The 25,701-nt window shown below is 41.7% G+C and overlaps 1 protein-coding gene across 1 annotated transcript in view; it reads left to right on the top strand.

Moving 5' to 3' along the window:
- The window catches only part of LOC111146690 (grainyhead like transcription factor 2), a 158,678-nt gene that overhangs the window by 22,244 nt on the left and 110,733 nt on the right, over positions 1 to 25,701 (top strand). The window contains exon 2 of the mRNA XM_022502351.1: positions 24,403 to 24,598. Coding sequence (XP_022358059.1) covers positions 24,403 to 24,598 — 196 coding nt within the window. The remainder of the gene's footprint in view (positions 1 to 24,402; positions 24,599 to 25,701) is intronic.

Genomic DNA, 25,701 nt, shown 5'->3' with positions numbered 1-25,701 from the left:
AGAAAGAAAGAAAGAAAGAAAGAAAGAAAGAAAGAAAGAAAGAAAGAAAGAGAAAGAAAGAAATTCTTCCATATTTCAGCCCCAGGTGCAGGTCAAGGGGCTACCCCTGCAGGCAGAGCAGGCCAGAGGCCAGGTCAGTCCTGCCCAGGGCTCCAAAGGGACCAACCATGGGTTTGGTTCCTCAGGCCTGACTGGGAGGTTGCCTGTTTCAGTTTGGGGGAACGAAGGCTCGGGACTAAGAAGGAGAGACAAGGTCAAGGTCAGAGGTCTGGACTACTGAGTTCTGGTGTTCTGGCTGCAGCCAGAAGTCAAGGTTCCCATGTGGAAGCCAAGTGCAGCAGAAAGGGCCAGAGGCCAGGGTTACTGAATCCTGGGTTGGCATTCAGAGGGCACTAGGCCACTCAGAACTGATGCTCTGGCAGAGGCTGGGCAGCCTGGCCTTGGGCTCCTCAGCAGGGTCAGGCCACTCTGGGGAGCCCTGCTGTCTAAACCGGGACTGTCCTGGGCTGCTCTGGGAGGTGAGGCACTGGTGCTGATACCTGGGCTGAGGCTAAGGTTTAGGGGTGCCTGAGATTTGGGGGTGCCTCCTTTGGGGTTCCGAGGCAGGTTCCCCCTCAGATTCTCCCAGGCCCCCCTGACCCTCAAGGATCTACTTCCCACTGGGACCTTCAAAACTGAGGAGACCATGGTCAGGGGGCCTTGAAGGCCAGAACCCCTCAGTGGGGCCCAGAGAAGCAGGGAGCAGACCAGGCCACCGAGGAGGCTGCCGCTGCCACAGAGGAGGGTGCCGGTCACCATAGCCACTTAGGGAGGGCGGGGGCCCAGCCAGGCCTGTTCGCCAGCCCCTGTTCTGGGTCGGGGAGTGTGCCTAGGGGGTGAGTACTGCGGAGAAAGGTAAGGCCGCCTCTACCACAGTCCTCGGCACCGTGGCAGCCCGCTCTGGGCCCTTCTGAGGCCTGTCCAGGCAGGCAGAGGCCAGTGGCCACGGTGGTGGCCGCCGTGGCGGCGGGCCAGGCGCAGAAGGAGTGGTCACGGGGCGGGGGCGCCTGCAGGCCTGCGCACATGACGCTGCTGCCGCCCAGTGGCTCCTGTGACCCCCTGTGACCCGGGGCTGTGGTGGTGGCCACGCCTGCGCACGACAAGCTACGTGCAACGCGCGGCTCCTGGGAGGGTTCTCCTCGGAGCTTGGTCCCCACGCTACCTCCCGTGGCTGCTGGAGAAGGGGTGCAGGACTGGAGGTACGTTTGCCAGGCCCTGCCTGTCTTAAAATGTAGTTTCTCTGCCATTGTCCTGGATGGACAGTTTGGTTAGATGCGGAATTCTTTATTCTCAGAATTTCCAAGGCACTGCTTCCATGGTTGCTAGATTCCGAAGAGGCTGACCCTTTGCGTGCGACTTTTTTTTTTTTTCCCTCTCTGGAAGCTTTTAAAATCATCTTCATATCCTTGGTTTTCTGAAGTTTCATGATAAAGGCCTTAGTGGGCCCCCCCCCCCCCTCCCGCTTTTGTACTAGGTATTCCATGGACTTTTTGATCTGGACATTCAGGTCCTTCTGTTCTGGAGCGTTTTCTAATGTTATTTCTGTGATCATCACTTTCTATTAAGTTCTCTTTTCTCATTACCAGTTCATACTATTTTCACACCGGGCCTCTTGGACTGATTCTCCATTTTGCTCACATTTCCCCTCCTATTGTCTGTTTTTTTTTTTCCACTCTGCTGTCTGGATTTGCCTTCACCTTCATCATCCAAACTTTCCATAGGATTTTTGACATTTTAGTCATACTTCTTTAAGTTTACAAGAGTTCTAGCTTGCTTTCCTTTTTTTTTTTTAATAGTCTCCTCTTTTTAACACATGAATGCAATAATTTCTTTTTATCACTCTGATATTACATTTATTTTCCTGTTTTGTTTTGTTTTGTTTTGCAGAGTCTCTATTACCTGAAACTTCTTGTTTGTGTGTTTGTTGTAGCTTGTTTTTGTGTTGACCTTCATGATTCTTGCCTCTCCGTTGAGCTGTTCAGTGGCTCTGTATTTGATGGCTGAGTGCAACATACTCGCTTAATAGCTGGCTGGAAGGTGTATGTTGGGAGTGGAAGGTAGGGCAACAATGGGCCAACTCCTTGACTAGCTCATTTCCCTGGGGGATAACCAAGCAGTGCCTTTTCTTTGGGTTACCCCCAGAAGTCAGTATCTCTAGGTCTTTACTCCGGGACCAGTGACTGTTTCCAGAGAAGGACCCTCTTCTTCTTCTTTGTTTTTTTGGTTGTTTTTCTAAAATTAATTATTTTATTTATTTATTTGATAGGTAGAGATCACAAGTAGGCAGAGAGGCAGGCAGAAGTGTTGGGGGTGGGAAGCAGGGTCTCTGCTGAGCAGAGAGCCTAATGCGGGGTTCGATCCCAGGACCCTGAGATCCTGACCTGGGCCAAAGGCAGAGGCTTAACCCACAGAGCCATCCAGGTGCCCCGGACCCTCTCCTTCTTAGTAAGGGGACGGGAGTGGGGTGAGGCGAATCTTATGGTTTATTACGTTGTCTTGTCACGTAGTCCCTCTATTTTCATTCAAGGGCCTTATCTCTCTTGGGTGCTTGGTGCCCCCAAACCCAGGGCCTTTTGGGTTCAGTATTACCTTCCGTCCATGCTGAGATGTCAGAGAGGTAGATGCCTAGCCACTGGGGGTTGGAAAAGAGATTTAGGGGTGGGGCGCCTTACTGATTTAATTTTAACCAATCTGCTTGTTTTCAGCCACTCCCCAAGTGCCTACATTCCAAGATCCCTAATGCTTCCAGTTCCTCAAGCTTTCCTATTTGGTACTATATGACGTGCTTCTTGTATATCCCTCTGCATGTCTTTAAGCTTCATGTACTCTACTATGCTGGGGCAGTTGCCACTCTTCTAGTTTACATCTCTCCCCTAATTAATTGATAATCTGGTAGGCTTTTGCCTCCTCTCCCAATTCTTTGATCTTTTTAACTACCAATATAATGGGGTTTTGGATAATGTGTTCAACCTGCCATATTAAACCAAAAGTCTCTCAGCACTCTTTCAATACTGTTTCCTTTTTCTTCATTTGGTGTTCTACTTCTGGAATATTTATTATCTCCCCATTTATTCCTCTTTGTCCCTGATTATCTATAATCTAGTGACTCTAATTCCTGTCTCTCTTCTGTATTCACTGTGATTATCTCAAGCCTTTCCTTGGTCATTAATCCATTTTCATTTCTCTTTTTGTACTACTAATGCTGTTGTTTTGGTCTTCTCTTTTCTTAGCTCTGCAGTTTCCCTTTCTACCTAATTCTGTTTTGCCATCAACTTGTACTTTTGTCTTATTGAATTCATGTTCTTATATTCTATAGTGTAAAGCAACTTATGGGAATTCTCTTCTTTTTCAGGGGGGAGAGGTTAGTTCAGTTTTCTTATGCATACTATGATGTTCTCTCGTTATTTATTTGCTATCCTATAGTATTTTTTGCCCTATTTCTATGCCATTTCTTTTGTTCATGCTTGATATGTTCTATTCAGACCTTGTTTTGTTATACTGTAGTTAAAATGAATGATTTCCTTAGTGTCTTCCCACCATCTGAGCCCTGTCTGCATGCCCTTTTATTTGTCTATTTTTAATATTTTATTTATATTTAGAGAGATTGAGAGAGAGAATGAGCAAGGGGGAGGGGCGGAGGGAGAGAAAGAAGCAGACTCCCACTGAACAGGGAGCCTGACCCCGGGGCTCGATCCCAGGACTCCGAGCCAAAAGCAGAGCCACCCAGGTGCCCCACATGCCCTTTTAAAGCCAGCACCCTTGAAGATGTAGCAGGGTGGGAAAGCTCAGCTTGACCTTGTGTAGCCTATGAATGAATTGGTAAAATGCTCTGTGTGACGTCTACCTCTGCAGGAAGGCCTCCTTTTCCTGTGTGTGGGGGGTGCCTTTGGGTTTTAGATCAGCCCCTTCCTTGGCCATGGAGTACTGGGGCCTCTGCTTTTGCCGGAGAAAGTCAACCTAGTTGTTCGCATCTCTCATTTCCGTTTTCATTCAGGTCAGTCACTTGGTTTAAAAGAAAAGTGAACCAGAAATGTTGGCACCATCGTTAGTAATGCACAGTGGAAAATTGTCATGAACTTCATCTAGAGCTTTTAATGGTCTCTGCTCCTTCCCCAGTTTTCCCTCCTTCAGAGAGTCTTACTGAATTTATCTGCCCTTTAGTTTTCAGTTCTGTTAAGTTCCTCTTCACTACTGGGAATATTGAGCACTAGTTCCTTCTTTCACTCCATCTAACCCCTCTGGCTAGGTCAGAGCCTCAGGACAACAAAGTCAGCAGAGAAAGGGTCCGGACAGCTGCCACAATAATCTCAGCAGGTCATAAAAGCCAGCAGGACAAAAGACTGTGCTGACTGGCACTCCAGTGACCTCTTCCTGTTGAAGAAGTCAGGTTGAGCACTGTACTTGATTGAATTCTGCAGGACACTTTCATTGCGCGGTATTCTAACAGTTGTGGGGGAATCTGTATAATTTTGTAAAATGCTCACTTTCCTTAGCTACAAGACGGGAAAGATGAGGTTTTCATAGAGGGTCAGATAATATCAAAATGACCACATTGACATTTGTCTTTTCTTCAAACTTTCAGGTACATTTGCAGTAGTCTGTTACAAGCTTCACAAGCATTGTAATTAAGCAGCTACGGTTCCTAGAAAGCTTTATGTGTCCTGCAACCCCACCTTTCTTTCTGGCTGGCTTAGCAGAGTTCAGCTAGCATCTGCACCGTATGACTGAAGTCAGGGAATAGAACTAAACGTTTGCATGCAGCGGTGATATCCTGTAGAAGAGGTAGGGCAAGTCGGATTCACCAACACCTTGCTTTGTCACGCTGACCCTGTCACATGGCCAGCGGAAGAGGCAGAGTGTCTGCAGAGTCCTAGATGTTCTAGAGCTTCCAGGCTCAAGATGATCCTCCTTGTTGATAATGCGGGTTTGGCCCCCGTGAGTTCTTTGTCTGTAATATAGCATGCCCTCTCTGAGCTCTCTGGTATGGTCCTACTATCACTTATTAAACTTCCATGTGACTTTTCCCATTAGAAAAGCATACTTTCCTGGGGCACGCAGGAGTAGTGCCCGCACTTCGCTTGGTGGAGCCCCACTGAGTTCCGGTCGCTCCTCATGTGTTTGGTCACAAGAACATAACCAGTTTGCAGGCTCCTGATCTTTATCTTAGGTATTTCTCCTAGTGCCTCCCTGCTCGTCTCTGAAACAACTTATCCTTCTATCAGTGTCCTTTCAGTACAGAATGATTCACTCTTAGCCAACCACAGTTACATGGCCGAAATCATTCTGTGTTTCTTTTCCTCTTCTCTCCCAGACTAGAAAGACCCCAGAGTCTTTTCATCTCTGCTAAAGACTGATGGTGGAGGTAATAACTTATCACAAAAGATTTTCCCAAGTTATTATTCACCTGTCCTTGGGCTTCTCTCCATGTTAGGGAGATATTAGTGAGATTGCTCCATAAATTTGTTGCTTTAACTTCTGTCTCCTGTATTGCTCTGGGCCAGGCACACTGGTCCCAGAACCTTCTGTTTCTTCTCTTTAGCACCATCTGTTGGACTGTAGGACATGGCATTGTGCTCCTTCACTGGGGAATTTCTGAGATACACACATCGCAGCCCCGCTTCTATGTGTTTAACCTGAAATCCCTACATGTTTTTTTTTTTTTAAAGATTTTATTTATTTGAGAGAGAGAGATCACAAGTAGGCAGAGAGGCAGGCAGAGAGAGAGGGAAGGAAGCAGGCTCCCTGTGGAGCAGAGAGCCCGATGCGGGGCTTGATCCCAGGACCCTGGGATCATGACCTGAGCTGAAGGCAGAGGCTTTAACCCACTGAGTCACTCAGGCGTCCCCCTACACGTTTTTAATGTGTAAGTGGTCAAAGTTATCTATTTTTTCTTCATAGATTCTTCCATCGTTTCTGTGCTTAACAAATTCTTCCCAAATCCAAGAGCAGACTAAAGATTCATTTATATATTCTTTGATATTTTTGTATGTGTGATTGAATACTAAACAGCACTTAAAAATTGTCTGGAACATATTGTAATGGCCAAGTAAAGGTCTAACTACACAAACACACAGACGAATAGAACACCTCATCTGCTTGCCTTGACATTTTTATTGCAAGAGCAGTTCTTTCAGTCCCCTTCCTTCCTTCTTCTCTCCATCCCTCTTTCCCGCTCTTCTTCATTTCTTTTCCTTACTCTTCTTTTCTTCTTCTCTTTTTCCTTCCTTCTTTAAAAATTTTTTACATGTATATAATTTTATACACACATAATTTGCATAAATGCACAGAGTGATTGTATTACAGATAGTGTTTTTTGTGCCTTTCTTGCTTTCCTTTTCTTGCGGCTTCTTCCTATACTCTTCCCCTTCACCCACATCACACACACCACACCCCTAAAACCCCTGTGTTTTTGTAAAGATCCATGTGTGCATATATGTGTATATTCATATTCATTCACATAATGTGTACAACTCTAAGATTAGAGTATCCTTTAAAACTTCAAGCACAGAGGGATACCTGAGTGCCTCTGATAATTTTCCAGAAGATGAAAAAAAGTAATTGGTTCTTATTTTTCTGATGGTGTTCTCAGAAGCCCATCTAAATTCTAATAAGGCAAACCAAAGTTTCACTGGTTTTTATTATTCCCAGCATTTTAATTTTAGGTGACGTTTATTACATAGTAAGACCTACTTATTTTCCCTATTTTGTTTTAAAGGAGGAACATCCTGTGTAATCAGTGTGTTTAGCATGGACTTTGTATGGGCTTTCTCATTACTTCCGTGTGTAACGTATATGGGTCTACAATCTATTTCCGTATCTGTTAAGGATAGAGGTATAGTCTAACGTTTTTACTATTGAGTATTTCTGTTAATTTTGAAGCGTATGAACTAAATCACGTCTTATGTGAGATTACAGTTTGAGTTAGATGTGATACCCATGTGCATAAGGATGGTGAAAGTGAAGACTTGCACCTAAATTAAAAATAAGGCATAAACTATCGCATGCCTGGAGATCAACAAAAGGCCATGAAATATTAAGGGAGACCCTATGAAATGATTTTTTTTTCCCATTAGGTCCGAAAGAATCCTTAATTTGTCTCTTTACTGAACCATTTCAGTGGCCTCCTTCTTGATTTCCTAACACTTCTTTTTGATCCGTTTACTGCAGTCCCAGTGATCTTTGTAAAGCATGCATTTGATCAAGTTGTTCCATTGCTCAAGACCTTATCTACCTATGCCATGCACTTAGAAAAAAGTTTAAAATTCTTGAATTAAATGACAAATTCTTGCATAATCTGGCCTTTGCCCATCTCTGAGGCTTCACCAGACCCTGCTTTCTTCCTTGAGATGTTGCAATCCAGTTACACACTGCCCTCGATTTAGTTCCTCGGCTGGGAGAAGGTCCATCCTGCCTCAGGGACCTCGCACATGCTGTTCCTGCAATGCCCTCCTTCACTTTTCCTTTTCTTCCATCTGACTGATGTCTCACTTATTTTTTTTTCCCCCCCGAGAGAGAGAGAGAGAGAGAGAGAGAGAGGAGGGTTGGGGTGAGGAGGGAGGGGAAGAGGGACAGAGTGAATCTTTTTTGTTTGTTTGTTTAAGATTTTATTTATTGATTTGAGAGAGAGAGAGCGCGTAAGAGCGCAAGCATGATCATGAGGGGTGGTGTGCAGAGGGAGAGGGAGAAGCAGACTCCGTACTGAGCAGCAAGTCCAACAACCAATGGCTGGATCCCAGGACACTGAGATATGACCTGAGCAGAAGGCAGATGCTTAACTGACTGAGCCACCCAGGCACCCCAGAATCTCAGTTCCCCAGTAACCCAATCCTAAACAGTCCATCTCAATCTAAACTAGGGTCTGTGTTAGTCTGCACTTTTCTGAGGTGGGGGATTAAACATGCAAGGATTTCATTAGGGCAACCACCTGTGAGAAAACACAGGGAGGGAGCTGGTAGCCATGGGAAGGGCTATCAGATGGCCCCCAGCAAAGGAGAGAGGGAAGGAATGTTGAGTGGAAGCCTACAAGACTCCCTTGCATTCTAAGGAAGGTTCGGCGGCGGCCAGGGAAGTCTTCTCCCCGAAGTCCGCCGTGAGAGGAATCCCCTGCCTTCCAGGACTGGGGCTGTTCTGGAAGTCCTGCCCTGTGCAACGATTGGCTAGGAGCAGCCCATGAGAAAGCATGGCCCCCACGCGAATGTCATGGTAGATTTCAGAGTTGGCGGTGGGCTCCTTGGTCCTTGTGCTTTTCTCTGGGTGGAGGACTGTGAAGTGTTTGTGGCCACCACAGGACCCACATGACAGATACTCTCACGGCACCCTCTACTTTTGCGTCATTAAACTTTGTCACACCTGCAGTGATGTGTTCATCTGCAAAAGCTTCCCCAGGGCGGAGACTGCGTCTGGGGTTCATCACCGTGTCCCAGTAGTCAGAGCAGTACCAGCCAGTAGTTGGCACTCAGCTAAGCCTGTCAGTCAATGTGGTCTTCATTGCAGAGTTTGTAAATAGAAGCACCTCTGTGTAGGAAACACATGCCTTCCACAGTCCAATTTTCTGTTGCATCTTATACCTGTTCTCCTGTATCTAAGGATTGGAGCCTAATTGTGGAAAAAGGACCTCAACTGTGAGTACCGGGATTAGATTTTTGTTGGCTTCTAGTGGAAGCTCTGGTGACAAGATTACTGGTTAGAAGTGAGGAAAGACAGAAGGAAGGAAGAAATAGCTGCTATTTTCTTTCTTGGTTGGTGCTGTGTCCCCTGTTCCTAGGTCAGGGCCTGTTACACAAAAGGAGCTCAATAAAGGTCTGTTCAGTGAATTGAGGGAGAAATTAAAGTCAGGGGTGTGGGTGGAGGAGGGAACTTTTTTGTCCAAGACGGATATAATTTTCACTTTATCCTCAAATAGAAGAGTGTTTATGTGTCCAGAAAGCACTACAAATTAACCAGTAGTGTATATGTTTTCCTGTAACTTGTCCTCTAATCATTTTGATGTTAGTAGAGACACCTGTGCAGTCCTAGGGAAGGGCTAGGATCTTTCTGGACCTCAGTTTCCCCATTTGTAAAACGAGAAGTTTGGAGTGGATAATAATGAAGATCTCTTTCAGCACTTACATGCTGTGACTCTCTTCATAAATGTGGAAATGAGTTTTACCTCGGGCCATCGGCAGTCCTTACAAATACATAGATACGTAGATTATATCTAGTTCTGAGTGGTTTTGGAACAAATTGCTTAAAATATGAGATGCTTTTTAAAACGTCATTTCTCTTCTAAGTAGACCTTTTGGTTACAAACTGGGATAGTTCACAGGGCGGAAATCTATTCTGAAAGGAATCAGAGGGAGCTTTTCGGTTTGGGTGAAGAGGGAAGGGTGCACAGTAGAAGGCTCATACTTTGGAGTGACAAGTCAGATAAACGTTTCTGTGACCCGCTTTTATGTGTGAAGCAGAGAAAAGGAAATCAAGAAATCTGGATGCCACAAAGAGGAAAATGCCCAACTTATTAGTTCCCTCTAGCTAATTCTGTCAGTCCAGTACTGCTCTATCAGCTAGATGGTCTTTTCTTCCATTTATATTCAGTTGCATAAACAATATTAGATAAAATCTACTAAATAGAGACATCACTCACAGTTTCATCTGAAAGTGTTGTTTTTATTTTTCTAATTCTTAACCTTATTTATTTACTTATTGACTCACATGTTTATTTGTTACACACTTTTTTTTTTTTTTAAGATTTTATTTATTTGAGAGAGAGAGCATACTCACACACGAGCAAGAGGGAGGATTGAGCAGGGATCCTGATGCAGGATTTCATACCAGAACTCTGGGATCATGACCTGAGCCAAAGACAGACGCTTAATGGACTGAGCCACCGAGGTGCCCCTAAACACTGTTGATACAATAGTCATCAGTAGTCAAGTACTTAGCAGAACATCCCTCCATTTGCATGTGTCTGAGGTTTTCCCCAGGATTAGCCTGGAGTTATGGATTTTAGGGAAGAATACCACAGAGGTGGAGTGTCCTCATCACATCTCGACATCACTAGTCATGTCATCCTTCATCATTTGGTTAAGTAGCAGCTGACAGATTTCTCCACTGTAAAGTTACTGTTGTTCTCTTTCCAAATAATTGAATCAGTTTTTGCTATATTTTTCTAGAAATGTTTCTATTTTCTCTAAGTTTTCAAATGTGTTAGCATTAAGGAATTCAGAAATTCTTACATGAACTGCATCTGAAATTATGTCTTCTTTTCCTCCCTAACATTTGATTATTCTTGCCAGTTTGTTAGTTTTCTTTGTCATTTCAAAGAACTTTTTTTTTTAAAGGATTTTATTTATTTATTTGATAGAGAGAGAGCACCAGTAGGCAGAGTAGCAGGCAGAGGGAGAGGCAGAAGCAGGCTGTCTACCAAGCAGGGAGCCCGAAGCGGGGCTCAATCCCAGGACACTGGGATTATGACCTGAGCTGAAGGCAGACACTTAACGGACTGAGCCACCCAGGTGCACCAAAGAACTGACTTTTGATTAAAATTGTCTATTATCATGTCTTCATTAATTTGTTTTATCTTTAGTAAATACTTTTTTCTTTCTTTGGAGTAGTTCTATTATTATTTTTTAAAAGATTTTATTTATTTATTTGAGAGAGAGAGAATGTGAACAGCGAAAGGGGAAGGACAGAGGGAGAGGGAGAAGCAGACTCCCTGATGATCAGGGAGCCTGATGTGGGACTTGATCCCTGAACCCTGAGATCACGACATGAGCTGAAGGCAGACGTTTAGCTGACTGAGCCACCCATGTGCCCTATTATTTTTTACTAATATTGTGTATACTTAGCTCTTTGGCTTTTAGCTTTTATTAATTTCTGATAAAAGCGTTCAAAGATATAAAATGCTTTTTATCTTTAGGTGCTAATTTATGTATATCCCACAATGTGTAAGGTGTATTTTATAATTTAGTTTTGATTTTTAAGAATTTCTCTTAAGAACTATTTTGTGACCTGTGAATATTTGGAAGAGTGTTTTGAAATTTCTGTTTACAGAGTGTTTAAAATCCACCTTTTTTGTTGATTTAGAATTTAATTATCTGTGGTCAGAGAATTTAGTTTGTATTATAAGAATCCTTTTAAATAGGTGATCTTGTTTAATGGCCTGATACAGTGTCAATTTTCTTATGTATCATGAATGCTTAAAAAAATACGATTTCTTTCATAGTATTAAAATTCATTTTAAAAGTATCTATCTTTTAAAGGCAGAGTTAATTCATTTTCACCGTTGCAATTTGCTGATACGTAAGCTCTTATTTTTCCTGTATTATATCATCATTTTTATTCTTACTTTTCTTTCATTGAAGGATATTTCTTTTTCTGTTATTTTTCTCTAATGATTTTCTAGAGTAGTGGTTCTTAAACATTTTGTTCTCAGAATCCCTTTACACTCTTAAATTATTGAAGTCCCTGAAAAGCTTGTGTTAGTGTGGATTTTAGATAGATAAATAGATACTAAGATTTGCCATATTAGAAATTAAGGATGAGCAATTTAAAAAAATATATTTACACCTTAATTAAAATAATAATTATAAGCCTACTACATACTAACATAAAGTGAAAAATTAAATTTTCTGAAACAAAAGAATTTAGTGAGAAGAGTGGTCCTGTTTTACATTGTGTAGTTCTCTTTAATACTTGGCTTAATAGATGAAGGCTGGATTCTCATCTGTTTCATTCAGTTTGTTGCAAAATGTTGTTTGGTTGAAGTATATGAAGGAAGTCCTGTTTTACACTGATAGTTGGAAAAAGAAAAAAGCGTTTTTATAGCCTTTTCAGATAATTGTAGATATTCTTTGATATGGCCTCAAAATTTGACAAGTGATCGTTTCTTAAAGGTCAGTTGCAGTGTGGAAACCGAAATCATGCAGTGAACTTTCTGTATTCTCTGTTACATTAAAATTCCTGGGTTTGCCTTGCACTTTGAATAGATATTTTACCTGTGTGTGATTTCGTCATGTCATGCATTGGCATTTGGAAATAGTGGTTGACTTTGTTATTCAGAACTTGCAAATGTTAACATGTTTCATGATACATTAACAGAAATAATCACATCTATTAATATCGCCATTGATCTCTTTGGAAATCCTTAACTATTAGGAAGAGATCAATAAGGGTGGAGGCAGGTTTTCAAAAATTATAATTTTGGTTTGAAGCTCAAATTTTGCCATTGGCAACAAATACTTCCAGTTGTTTTCCTTGAAGTGACAGAGTCACACCTGGTTTCTTTTTGAGAGAATGTCAGCCAAACACACAAGTCTGAAAGCATAATCTGTTAGTCTGTCTTTAATGTGAAAATTAAGTGGTTGGAAAAAAAGTAGCTAGTTCAGCTTCTACTCAAACAATTGCACAAATGTTTTTCCTCGAGGCAGTCATTGTTCTTCAGTAGGCAGAAGTGCCTTGTTGGTACTGCCCACTTTGACACAGAATATTAGGAAGATGTGTATCCAGAGTTTGAAATTAATAAAATTAGTATTTTATACTGCTTCATCAAGGACATTCCCAAGTAGTACTTTTTGTTTGTTTGTTTGCTCAGTTTGTTTTTATTATATGTGTTGTGGTGAGAACACTGTGACCCAAGGACAACTTTATATCACTGCCTTGTTTGATGCCAGGAGTAAAAACTTTCACCCACAGTTAGCTTTGTACCATCAGTGCAAATGTCAACAGAGTGAATAAGACAAGTAATGTTGTAGTATTATTATGAAAATGATTTTGACCTCTTGGATCCCTGAATTATCTAAGAGACCCCAGGGTTCTGCAGACCCTATTATGCAAACTGCTGTTCTAAAATTTCTACATCCTATTTTTATCCTGGTACTTGCAATTATGGAATTTTTAATAAACATATTTAAAGTTATGTTTTCTATCAATATCAAGAATTCATCATTCATTATCCATTACTCTTCTTCCATACAAAGCAAAATTTTCTTTGTCTTTTTATTTAAAGATTTTATTTATTTGAGAGAAAGAGAGAGCGTACACAAGCATGGGGAGGCAGAGGGAGAGGGAGAAGCAGGGAGCCCAGTGTGGGGCTCGATCCCAGGACCCTGAGATCATGACCTGAGCTAAAGGCAGCTGCTTAACCAACTGAGCCACCCAGGCTTGCCTAAAGTAAGATTTTCAGTATACTTTTAAAATAGCCACTCTCCTAGGCTCAGATATTTCATTTGAATTTGGTTTAACTTTTTTTTTTCTTGGTGAGCAAAATGAATACTACCGCTAATAATCCAAAGTGATGAATTAAAATGAGAGTTTTCTCATCACAAAAATGTTTTTTCTCAGATAAACTTTTTTTTTTTTAAGATTTTATTTATTTTATTTGACAGATAGAGATCACAAGTAGGCAGAGAGGCAGGCAGAGAGAGAGAGAGGAGGAAGCAGGCTCCCTGCCGAGCAGAGAGCCTGATGCGGGGCTCGATCCCAAGACCCTGGGATCATGACCTGAGCCGAAGGCAGAGGCTTTAATCCACTGAGCCACCCAGGCGCCCCCTCAGATAAACTTTTTAAAAAAAAGTTTTAATTTAAATTCCAGTTGGTTAGCATACAGTGTAATAATTAGTTTCAGGTGTATGATATGATTTATCACTTCCATACATCATTTGATATTATTCTTAACAATCCTTTCTTAGTGGCATAAATTTCATTTCTGTGATCTGAAATTATTTACAATGAATTTAACATTTTATTGTTTGTTTGTTTGTTTGTTTTAATACTCTCATTGCTGTGTCACTTTTCTTCCCTGCCCATGAATGCCTTTTTTAACTTTGAATTGAGGAGGAATAAGTTTCTTCAAAAGGGATGTCTGAGTAGAATAGGTTTTGGATCCTTTCATGACCAAACATGTCTTTATTTTGCCGACGTCACACAGAATCAGTCTTTTGCTGTGTTCACAGTTCCACGTTCAGATTCCTGTCTCTTCTCTAGTCTTGCAGAATATAGTGATGCAGACAAAAAGTTGACCGGTTGACTGTTGTTTTTTTGAAAGTTACTTAGTTCTTTTTCCATTTGTAGCATTTTCCATTTAATCTTTAACAAAGAAGTTTTGGAGGATATAGGATAGATGTATGTCTTTTTATCATCCTTTCCAGCACTCTGGAGCCGTTCATTCTCAAGACTCAAGTTTTTCTTCAGCTGGAGAACATTTTCTTCTATTATTTCTCTGATTATTTATTTTTCCTTTTCATCATCTTCATTGCTTTCTTCTGTCACTCTTGTTAATTGAACATTATACCTTCTGTATGCCTTTTAACTATGTCTCATAGCTTCCTTTTTTTCTTTAAAAATGGGCAAAATTCCTCGCTTTGATCTCTCAGGTTATTAATTTTTTTGCTCTTTTGAATTTAATCCTATGCAATTTTTTTTTGATTTCTGAAATTATGTATCTTGTTTTGTGGTTATTTCCTTTTCACAGTAACCTGCATTTGCTTTGTAGATGTTAAATAACCTTTTTTTAAAAACATTATTTTTTGTATCCAGCATTAATTATTTTCCTCATCAATAAGCTGTTTTATTCATTTTGAGGTTCTTTTTTATTCATGTTAGGTTTCCTTAAATATCTGGTGATTTTTAGTTCTATTAAAAGTGAAGAGTTTGGGGGTGCCTGGGTGGCTCAGTGGGTTAAAGCCTCTGCCTCTGGCTCAGGTCATGATCTCAGGGTCTGGGGATTGAGCCCCGCATCGGGCTCTCTGCTCAGCAGGGAGCCTGCTTCCCTCTCTCTCTCTCTGCCTGCCTCTCTGCCTACTTGTGATCTCTCTCTGTCAAATAAATAAAATCTTAAAAAAAAAAAAAGTGAAGAGTTTGACTACTCATTTGTCATAGCTGATAAGGTTTGTTAGCTGAGTGGAGTGCACTCTTCCCCGGGCTGGGCTGTTTTCTTTAGTGGCAGGAGGGGCCACAGGTGCTGAGGGCACCTGGAAGATTCCTTCGGACATGCACAAGTGAAGTCCAAGGGAGTAGGATGGGGATTGAACACATTAGAGGATTTTCCTGTTTTAAGCTGAATTTCTTTTTTTTTTCTTTATTCGCAGTTGGTAGTTTGAAGTTACTCTAGGCATTTAACCAAGTTATTTCTCTCTCTCTGGTCCTAGGGTCCCCCAAAGCCTGACTCCTTCTATATTTAAGAAGGAAATGCTGGGGTACCTGGGCGGCTCAGTCGGTTAAGAATCCAACTCTTTTTTTTTTTTTTTTTAAAGATTTATTTATTTATTTATTTATTTGACAGACAGAGATCACAGGTAGGCAGAGAGGCAAGGCAGAGAGATGAAGGGAAGCAGGCTCCCTGCCGAGCAGAGAGCCCGATGCGGGGCTCGATCCCAGGACCCCGGGATCATGACCTGAGCTGAAGGCAGAGGCTTTAACCCACTGAGCCACCCAGGCGCCCCAAGAATCTCTTGATTGCAGCTCAGGTCATGATCTCAGGGCTGTGAGATGGAGCCCTGTGTTGGCCTCCGCAGTGGGCATGGAGCTTCCTTAAAGTTCTCTCTCTCCCTTTCCTTTTCTACCCCTCTCCTGCCTGGTTTGCATGTCCATGCTTGAGCACGTGCTCTCTCTCAAAAAAAAAGTGAATGCTGCATCTAGTTCCTCTGGGTACACTGTGTAGGGACTGCCTTGGTCATGGATGCCAAAGACTCTGTATTAGTTTTTTGGGTTCAGTGGGAAAACCAGTTCTCACTTTCATATTAACCCCTTTTGCACCAGATTTTGGGTGCAGCCTTCTTGATTTTGGTTTCTCCTCTATTCCAATCTCTTTTGCTTTCTATCTTCTAGAATTGCACTAAAATTTCTGTTTCCACTTTGGCTATATACGTGATTACTTCTCTCACTTCAGGGAGATCTTTGAGGTAGAAGTACACGCATGGAATGATTTGAGATGGAAGTCTGTCCTGCAGCCTTTATAGAGGCTTTTGTATTTTGTTTTTTCTGCTAGAGATTTGAGCATGGTAAGTTCCTCCAAAGAATTGATTCTCTTTTTAACTTATAAAATTAATTTGGTTTAAAAATGATTTTTCCTTTAAAAATTGTATTTGGGGTTGCTGTCTCAATATAGTGTGTCTAATGTAATTATCTAATTTATATTTCTGTCATCTCGATTATTTAACATTTCTCACAGGACATTAAAAAACAGACGGCCTCTAGCTATGTCAAGCTGAAGATGAATAAGGAGGAATTGCTACCCTTCTTCCATCCCCACTAATTTATTTGTGTTGGTTGATATGATACACAGCCCGCAGAATGTTTTAGTACCTTGGAAATCTACAAATAATTTAAACATATATTGTCTTTTTTTTCAAGGACCTTATAAACTTCCCCTTTGCGCAGTTTTTCTAGTACTCTGAATTTGAACATCCTCTCATTTACTTCCATGTAAGAAATCTGGAGTCTTACATCCAGTCTGTTTTCCATCTCCCTCTTTTCAAGTGACCTTTTCTTTTTTTTTTTAAAGATTTTATTTATTTATGAGAGAGACACAGCGAGAGAGGGAATAGAAGCAGGAGGAGTGGGAGAGAGAGAAGCAGGCTTCCTGCTGAGCAGAGAGCCCAACTCAGGGGCTCCATCCAGGACCCTGGGATCATGACCTGAGCTGAAGGCAGAAGTTTAATGACTGAGCCACCCAGGTGCCCTGTGACTTTTTTTTTCTGATTGTGAAAGTAGAGCATAGTCAAGAATCGGCAGAAAGGAAGGATGCTTAAGAGCTCACACTCTGGGATGCAGGTCTGGTGTAAGCTGACTGCTATATGACCCTGAGCAGGTGACTTAGCACTTCCTGCTCAGTGTGTTCATTTGTGCAAATGGCATCATTACCATGCCTGACTTTAAGGCTTTTGTAAGGAATAAATGGCTAACCCATGTTGGGAGCTTAGAAAACTCGTATCTGGCATATGGGAGGTGCTTCGTAAGTATGTGTGACTTATCACTGAACACTATTTGAAAAGTGTAAAAGTAGAAAGAGGCAAATAAAAACTCACCTTCGATTACTGTTAACTTTTTTTTTTTTTAAGATTTTATTTATTTATTTGACAGACAGAGGTCACAAGTAGGCAGAGAGGCAGGCAGAGAGAGAGAGAGGAGGAAGCAGGCTCCCTGCCGAGCAGAGAGCCTGACGTGGGGCTCGATCCCAGGACCCCGGGATCACGACCGGAGCTGAAGGCAGAGGATTTAACCCACTGAGCCACCCAGGCGTCCCACTGTTAACATTTTGAATTTTGATTTACACACAAACAGATTAGCCAGTTTTAGTTGTATCATAGTTTGAGTTTTCTGCCAATTCTTTTCATTTTGTAATTCTTTCTTGTCCTCTTCCTTCCCCTTCCCACTGAAATATATTTCTTCTTACAGTTGTTGCTGGTGCTCTGTGCTGTGTCTCTTCTGCTTCTTAATTATTTTCCTAATCCTCTCCATCTCAGTTCTGGATTACTTAATAGGTGGACTAAAGGCACTAGCAAAGCTGGGGCACCAGTGAGAGAGGGAGAGAGGTGGATGGGGGGAGGGAAGGAGGAAGGGAGGAGGAGGGAGGGAGAGGTATTATGTGTCAACCAGTGAATCAGCATATTTTGTAATGAGTATATCTAAAATGAAGCCATCTTAATTTCAATAAACGTAAGTTTTGTTTTACAGTTTGTTATTTTTTAAAAGCTATGCATTTTACGTGGTGGAGGGCATCATACTATGTTCACTGAGTTAATTGAATCTTTTCTTTTTAAAAAATAACCATCATGAACATGAAGATTATCAGTTATCACCCCAGGTTTGTGGATTCATTTCATTTTCCTCAAATTCTATATGGATTAGGTCAAGGGCTAAGGTTAGAGTCATTAAGAACAAGTGCCCAATGTAGATACTTCCTAATAAATTTCAGCTCTTGTTCTAACATGGAAACTGTCTGCTATCTCTTGTAATTTCCTCTAGCAAGCACCAAAAGGAGGGTTATTACTGAAGGTAGACAGCAGTGAAATGACTAACATTGTTGGCATTTAAATCATGACATTAACCCTGGCTAGGATGATTGGTTCTTCAGTTTCCATTTGCAAGTATTATTTTGTTAATGGAGAAAATGCCAAGATTCAAAAAGAAAGACTAATTGTCACTTCTTGAAACTTGACTCTTAAGAATATTGCTTCTCTTCCCCTTCTACCCCCTGGGAAGCTGAAGTGATTATATGCCAGTAACCAGCTACAATAGATCAGCTACAAAATATTGGAGTAGATGAAGGCTAAACCCCAAGTGCTGAACACTCAGAGTATAAGATAAAATATTCTGTGTGGAGAATAGAATTTGTATCATCTCAAAGGCTGTGTGTGTCTGTGTGAGAGAGAGAGAGAGAAAAGAGAGAGAGAACAAGAAAGAAATGAGGATGGGGGATGGTGGGGGAGATTGAAGTAGAGGATATAAAATGAAATCCTGAGAATTCTATAAAAGCTGCACTTCTGAGAAAGAGGGAAGTGGTTTGTTGTGGGTGGAAAAGTCTTTTTGCCCCCAACTCAAATCAGTGTTGAGAATGATGGACAACAGGTAGGAGAGCGACCCATGAGTATTGGACCTTTACTGAATGGATTTTAGCCTTCCTCCTGTTTTGCCTCTGGTCTGCATGTAAATCTGCTTGGTTTCCTAGTGATGTGGTTCACAGGAATAGAAGAATGAATCCTTAATTTGTTTAATTTGAAGGTGAGAATTAGGAGGTGAGAGAAAGATAGTTTTTTTTTTTTTTTTTAAGAGTTTGTTTATTTGACACAGAGCGAGAGAGAGCAAGAGCAGGAAAACAAGCAGGGGGAGTAGAAGAGGGAGAAGCAGGCTTCCCATGGAGCAGGAAACCTGACATGGGGCTCGATCCCAGAACCCTGGGATCACAACCCGAGCCAAAGGCGGAGGCTTAATGACTGAGCCACCCAGGCGCCCCTAGAAAGATAGTTTAGATATGATCAATGCTTGTTAAATTTATAGTTATGCTTCCTAAAATTAAGGCAACTTTTATTTGTGTAGCACTCTGTAGCTCACAACCAACTTTACAAATATGCTATAAATTGATTTTATGAAAAATATAGCTCTCCCCATTCCCTGTATTGTATTTGAAACTCTGACTCATACTTAGGTGTTCTAGGAAGATTATTCTGCAGGGCCGCAGTGTGGATAGAAGGGGGGAAAGTTAAAAGATAGGGAGACTAGCTAGAGGCGTGAAGAGAGAAGACGAAAGCTGTGAGGCTAGATACGGTAACAGATTCTGTAGAAGGGACAAAGAGCAATAACAATGGGTAACACGTATGCAGCTTTCACACTGTGTCTGTATTTAACTCTGACAAAAATACTAGGGAGTCGATACTATTATTCTAATTCAGTTGGGGGTCTATCCCAACTTTACAGGTGAGGAAACTGATGTACAGAAAGATGAACTAACTTGTCCACGGTTACACAGCTAGTAAGTAGTGCCTCCAGGATTTATGCCTCAGCTATATGGCTCCAGAGTCTGTATTTTAAACCAGTACACAAGGTTTGATTCTAGATGACCAGGGACAGATGATGGTGAGGAGAACCCAACTGAGAAATGATGATGAGCTCAGTTTGGGTATGTTGAGTTGAAGTTCACAACAGAGCATCTCCGCAGAAAGTGCAAAACTGGTTCTCTGGTAACATACATCTGTCAGTTACCAGGGTAGAGGATCAATGAAAGTCAGAAGAATCAATAATGGAGATAAAAGAGCAAAGGCCCCAGGACTGTCAGAGTTAGAGGAATAAGAGGAGAGTTGAAGTAGAATAAAAACTAGAAAAGACTGATGGGCTGCAGAGGAGAACCACCTTCATACAATGTCTTGGAACCAGACAAGGCAAGATTCTAGAAAAGTAAGAAATATCTGAGAAAATTCAAGATTAAAAACTGAAAACAGTCTATTGGATTTTGAGCAGAAAAATAATAGAATCATTTCTAAAGAGAAATAATACTTTTAACTATTATTAATTGAACTATTTATCTGTAATGTGCCAGGCACTTCATCTCTAAATATGTGAGTTGTTCCTTCAGAACAGCTCTGAAAGGTTGATAACATATTACAGATGAAGAAATGGAAGCTCAGAGAAGGAAAGTAACTCATCTAAATTCCATAATTGACAAAACTGAAATTAAAACTGAGATTTATTCAACTCTAAAACCACCCTTCCTCTGGATTGACACCTCCCCCCCGCCCCCGCTGCCAAATAACAACAAAACAAAACAAAAAAGTACAAAACCCAGCAACCTCGTAGGAGTTACAAAAGAAATGGATGATGAGAAATGGATTGAAAGTGGTAATTTGTATGACTATGTCATGACCTCATTTTTGTTTTGTGGTCCCTGATGCAATAGATTTATGTCTGGATTTATTGATTATTACTACACATATTTTTAGAAGGTAAAGACATCATACACTGCTGTTTCTATGCTTCTCCCTAGCAAAGCATTCCTGCATCAGACTCTTGTTAATGCTTATGGGGGATGGTAGGTTGCCTCTGGCGAAGTGATCTGGAGCTGTTCCTGACTCTCAGTCACATGACTGCCCCACTTCTTTCCCTGCTTCCGCTGATGAGTCATCTCTCAACTGTTCTCCCAACATCCACGGAAGTGAAGTAGTGGATTAAAGAAAAAAAAAAAAAAGAGAACGAGAAGTTATATGCGTGGGAAGGTGCCTGGGTAGCTCAGTGGGTTAAGCCTCTGCCTTCAGCTCAGGTCATGGTCTCAGGGTCTTGGGATCAAGCCCCGCATCAGGATCTCTGCTTAGCAGGAAGCCTGCTTTCCCCTCTCTCTCTGCCTGCCTCTGTGCACTTGTGATCTCTCTCTGCCAAGTAAATAAATAAAATCTTAAAAAAAAAAAAAGAAGTTATATGTGTGGCCTAACACGGCCTTTAGCCTTGCTGTGAATGCTCTCAGGTGTTAATCTAAACTTTTCTCCAAAGAAGGACCAGGGATCAAGTTTATAGCTGCTGTTTACAGCTCTGTGTTTAAGGCTACCCAGAACACGCCATACCTAAAGCTACAAAAAGAATATTTAAAAGGTTGACCAGAGCTGAAGCAGAGCTACCATTCCAAAAGAAACAATGATGAAACTCAGCTTCAGAATGTGTTCCAAACTTTGGTAAAATCTGTTCTAGGAAACTTTCCTTTCTTTGTAAATCTGCATATTTGCAGATTTGAGATTATTCTGCTTTTATTAAACCAAGCTTTATTCAGCTCTGTACTAGAGAGATTATAATCTATGAAGCAAAAAAACCCAAAAACAACAAAAAACCCACACCAAAAACCAAAAAAAGAAAACAAACAAACAACAACAACAACAACAAAAAAAAAAAGAAAGAAAAGAAAAGGAAAGAAAAGAGAAAAAAAATCAAAGTCATTATGCAGTTAAAGGAAAGAGCATAAAAGGCTCCTTTGGTCACCAAAAATGTACAAAGAAACGACTAGTTAAGTTTTCCCAGCTTTCCCAGCTTTCCCAGCTTTCCCAGAATATTTCTTTCCACTAATCATGTAAGGATTCATCAACAATTTCATCATATGGGAAAGGCTGATGAATCCAAATTTATGACTAAACCTGTGTGCTAGGAACCGATGAAATCAGCAATCTAGAAGACTCAGTGAGGGGTGGGGGTGGGGAGTAGGGTCTTTAAAGAAGGAAGACTTGAAGTGAAATCTCTCCAGTGAATCAGGATACCATTTGGTGTAAGTAAACCAGGAGTTGGCCCTTCTCCTTCAGCCTGGTACTTCCTGCTAAACTTGTGGAAATTAGCCAGGGTTGTAATTAACACCTTCCTTTGCCCGGCAATATGTGCTTCTCTCAGTCATTAAAGAGAATATGATCCACATTTTTTTTTGATCATGAGGTCACTGCAAATAACGTGAAACCCTTCCTTCCTTCCTTCCTGTAGGACTGAGCATTTTAGGAAGTGTGCGTGATGGGTGGACCCTCACGGGCACAGATAAGGTTTCAGAATTTGCTGCTTACCCCTCTAAGTGGTGGAATCACCCAGGGTGCCCAGCTAAACAACAGGGAAGGCATGGGGGTGGGTGGCCTTCCCACACCCGGGCTGACCACCTCTCTTGGTTCTCCCCAGAGGCCTCATTTCTTCCACTGATAGGCTCTCAGGATGTCACCCACATTTCTGTCCTCAAGTCCAACCCTATCCTGTATAAATAAGTAATTTTTACAAGAAAATGCTGTTTTACTGTTAGATTAGAATATATGAATTTCCATAGCTGACTCCAAAATGAATACAGCTGTGCTCCTTTTGGCAGAAAATTCCATTATTCTGAATTACCAAAATGTTCTTCCCTTTACAAAATATTTCCCACATCTGCCCATTTCAGCATGGACCGACAACACATTCCTACCTTCAGATCTCTGTCGAAACTTCGGCTCCTCTTTGATCCTCTGGATAGGTTGGTCCCCTCTGTCCTGTACCCTCATGACACTGTCCATTTCCCTTTCTCACACCTGTTGCTCTTGTAATGGTGGTGCCTTCTCTCCACCGGGCTGCAAGCTGTATGGACAGTGGGACAGGGTCTGTCTTGTGCCACCATGTCCTCAATGACAAGCATAATGCCTGGCACCTGTCGAGTTTGCAGTAAATACTTATGGAATATTGCTAAGTGAACAACTTCAGTTTCCCTCTGAAATGGTTGTCTTTAACACCTTTCAATTATAATTGACTTTACCAAAAAACGGTGCACCCACAAACTTCGCAGGAACAAAGAACCATGCAGTGATCATGGTACCTACTGTTTGCATAGCATGGCGTGCTTTGCAGAGCTCTGCTTTCTCCGTTATGGTATTTGCTTCTCACAATCACACTGTGAGCTAAACAGGGTGGGCATTGCTGTCCTTCTGTAAGGTGTGGAAAAGCTGAAACTCAGACAGTTTGCATGTCTGTAAATGGTGAGCAAGGATTCACTTCCAGTACCCACTGCTTGCCCGTGGCACCACCCTGCCTCATGGTTGGTAAACCCTTCCACTAGGGTTTTCCCCCTATACTTCCAGAAACATCATTAACCCTTCGAATCCACTTCATTTGCAATTAGGTTAATATCGTTTCTTTCCTCCCAAACTGTTTCACCAAACCACCGGCAGAGTGGAAATCAGGGGCCTGGTGACTGTCAGCTCAGAATTTCACTCCACTAAATGTGAAATTCCCACCCTCATTCCCTGATCTTACCAACAACGAAAGTGTCCTTTTCTGACCTTATACCAGTGCACGGCACCATGCCAGCACAGAAGGGGCCCCCAGCGCAGCCTTTGTAGACCGTGCACCCCAATTCTCTATCACAGAGTGAGCTGAGACTGTCTCCCATTGTAAGGGACCATAGTCAGCAAAAAGGTACCTCTTTTAGAGCTGAGTCATGTGGAGGACCCGTGGTGGCTAAATTTCCGTTCATTAGTTCAGGTGTTAACCTTCTCCAGTCCTGTCACTTGCCCATGTTGTTCTTATGAGTTAGAGCTGTTATTGAAATACAATATGTCATCGTTACATTTTGGTTCTGTTTCAATGGACAAACAGTAGAGGGCCAGGAGACAAGTTCCAAAGCCTCTCCAGGCTCCTTTACACCAGAGGCCCCAGCCCAGGGAGCTGCTGTCATAGGTGTTGGGTATTTGAGTCACTGTCCCATCCTCTGCAAGAAATTGCCTTATCAGTTGCTACTTTACCCAAGTTTGGCTTGGTTAGGATTAACAAATGACTCCAGCCACTTTCTGTCTCTACTGAAAATTCTCCAGATGCTCTGCTCATTCTCCATGAGGATTTTATAACCTGGAGCTTCTGTGTCATTTAAGTACAGTACGATCCTGTGGCAACATGGGATTCACAGACAGAGTCTTGGTGTTGCTAAATATCCTTATTAGGCAGTGTATCAGCAATATGGCTTATTTACAAAGTAGCTTCTACCGCCATTTTTAAATTAAGAGACTTGGATTGGTCCGTAATTTGCAAGCAATTTCAAATGTGAATTAAATTTGATAAAAGTTTTTAGTATTGATTACATTTAATGTATTGCACATATTTACTTATAATTACAACTCAGAGTTAAACAAAACCTGCTTCCTGCAGGTAATATTAATAAAGGACAGTCAGATAAAAATGATTTGGCTCCTAGAATGACAATATGAAAAAAAATCAACTGTGAAGGGGATCAACTTACAGTACTTAATGTAAAGACCATTTTTACTTCTGGAGGCATAGTGGCTTTATAAATGTAGTGTGGCAACATTCCCTTCCTCATTCCAGGGGAGTACAGATGAACCATGCAATGTGTGTATTTTTGGCGGAAAAAGGAACATTTCCCTGATAATGAACCTCACATTTCTCTTGCTTTCAAAGTAATAAACGACTGGTGGCCTTAGTGCCCATGCCCAGTGAACCTCCGTTCAATACGCGAAGGGCCTACACCAGTGAAGATGAAGCCTGGAAGTCGTATTTGGAGAATCCCTTGACAGCGGCCACCAAGGCGATGATGAGCATTAATGGGGACGAGGACAGTGCTGCCGCCCTGGGCCTGCTCTACGACTACTACAAGGTAGATCCGGCAGCCCCGCCTCCCTCCTGTGCCCGCCCCCAGAGACGCCCCTCCTCGCGGTTGGGAAGAGGGGAGAACACAGTTTTTCCACGCTGGCTGTGGAATTCAGCCTGCTCCTGTTCTCGCTGCCTCCCTGCTTTCCCATCAGTGGAGCTCAGCTTCTCCATCCGCCTAGACGAAGTTTTCATTTTGGGATCTTTATTTCTGTGTCCTCTGTTGATGTGCACGCATATTATCTCCTGCTTCATACCGTATTACAAATACATCCTTGCTGCCATTTTTCACTTTATGATTTTTGGTGAATAAAAATGTTACAGGGACACCTGGCTGGCTCAGTCGGTAGAGCAAGTGACTCTTTGATTTCAGAGTGAGAGTTTGAGTCCCAAGTTGGGCGTAGAGATTATTTTTTAAAGAATTACATTGCATGACTATACCTTAATTTAGTCATCGCTCAATTGGGGGCATTTAGGTTGCTTTTACATTTCTTATTTTATAAGAACATTCGGGGTTTCTAGATTTATTGATTTTTTTTAGTTTTATCAGGAATATTCCAGTGAATGTTTTGTGGTCGACTTCTGCAGTAACTCCAAAACCTAATTTTGTTATAACCGTTTCCATTTGTTTTGATGGGTACTAAATGTTTATTTTGAAAAACCTTTAAAACAAAATGAGTGTAGTTCACTTACCTTACAAAAATACCTGCCACACAATACCTTCAAAATAGGAGTGTTTCAGGAAACCTAACGGGAAACACTGGTCTGTCTATTAGAAAGGTACGACCTGCTCCTGTAGCACTGGTGAAGTGTAAAAAAATCAACACGTATTTACTGAATGAGGAGCTTTATTGCCAGCTTTGATTCTAAACACCACTGGCTTATGCTGGGAATTGGCACAAAGGTGAGAATGGCTGTGTTTATTTTCCTGGTTGGGCACAGTGAACGCTTTATTTGAGAGTAAGAACTGAGTCCCCGCCTCCCACTCTTCCTCCATCATGAGATCACCCAAGAGGAACGGTTCTCCTTTTAGTAAGCTTTAGTCTCTTCTTCCTGTTTTCCTCCCTGTTTCCTGCTTTCTCTGTCCTTCCAGCAGTCTTCAGGTTTGCA

Source organism: Enhydra lutris, unplaced genomic scaffold (assembly GCF_002288905.1).
Source record: "Enhydra lutris kenyoni isolate GAN:26980312 unplaced genomic scaffold, ASM228890v2 scaffoldscaffold14, whole genome shotgun sequence".
Lineage (NCBI taxonomy): Eukaryota > Metazoa > Chordata > Mammalia > Carnivora > Mustelidae > Enhydra > Enhydra lutris.
The sequence above is the reverse complement of the archived record's forward strand: the minus strand, read 5'-3'. Positions and strand labels throughout refer to the sequence as shown.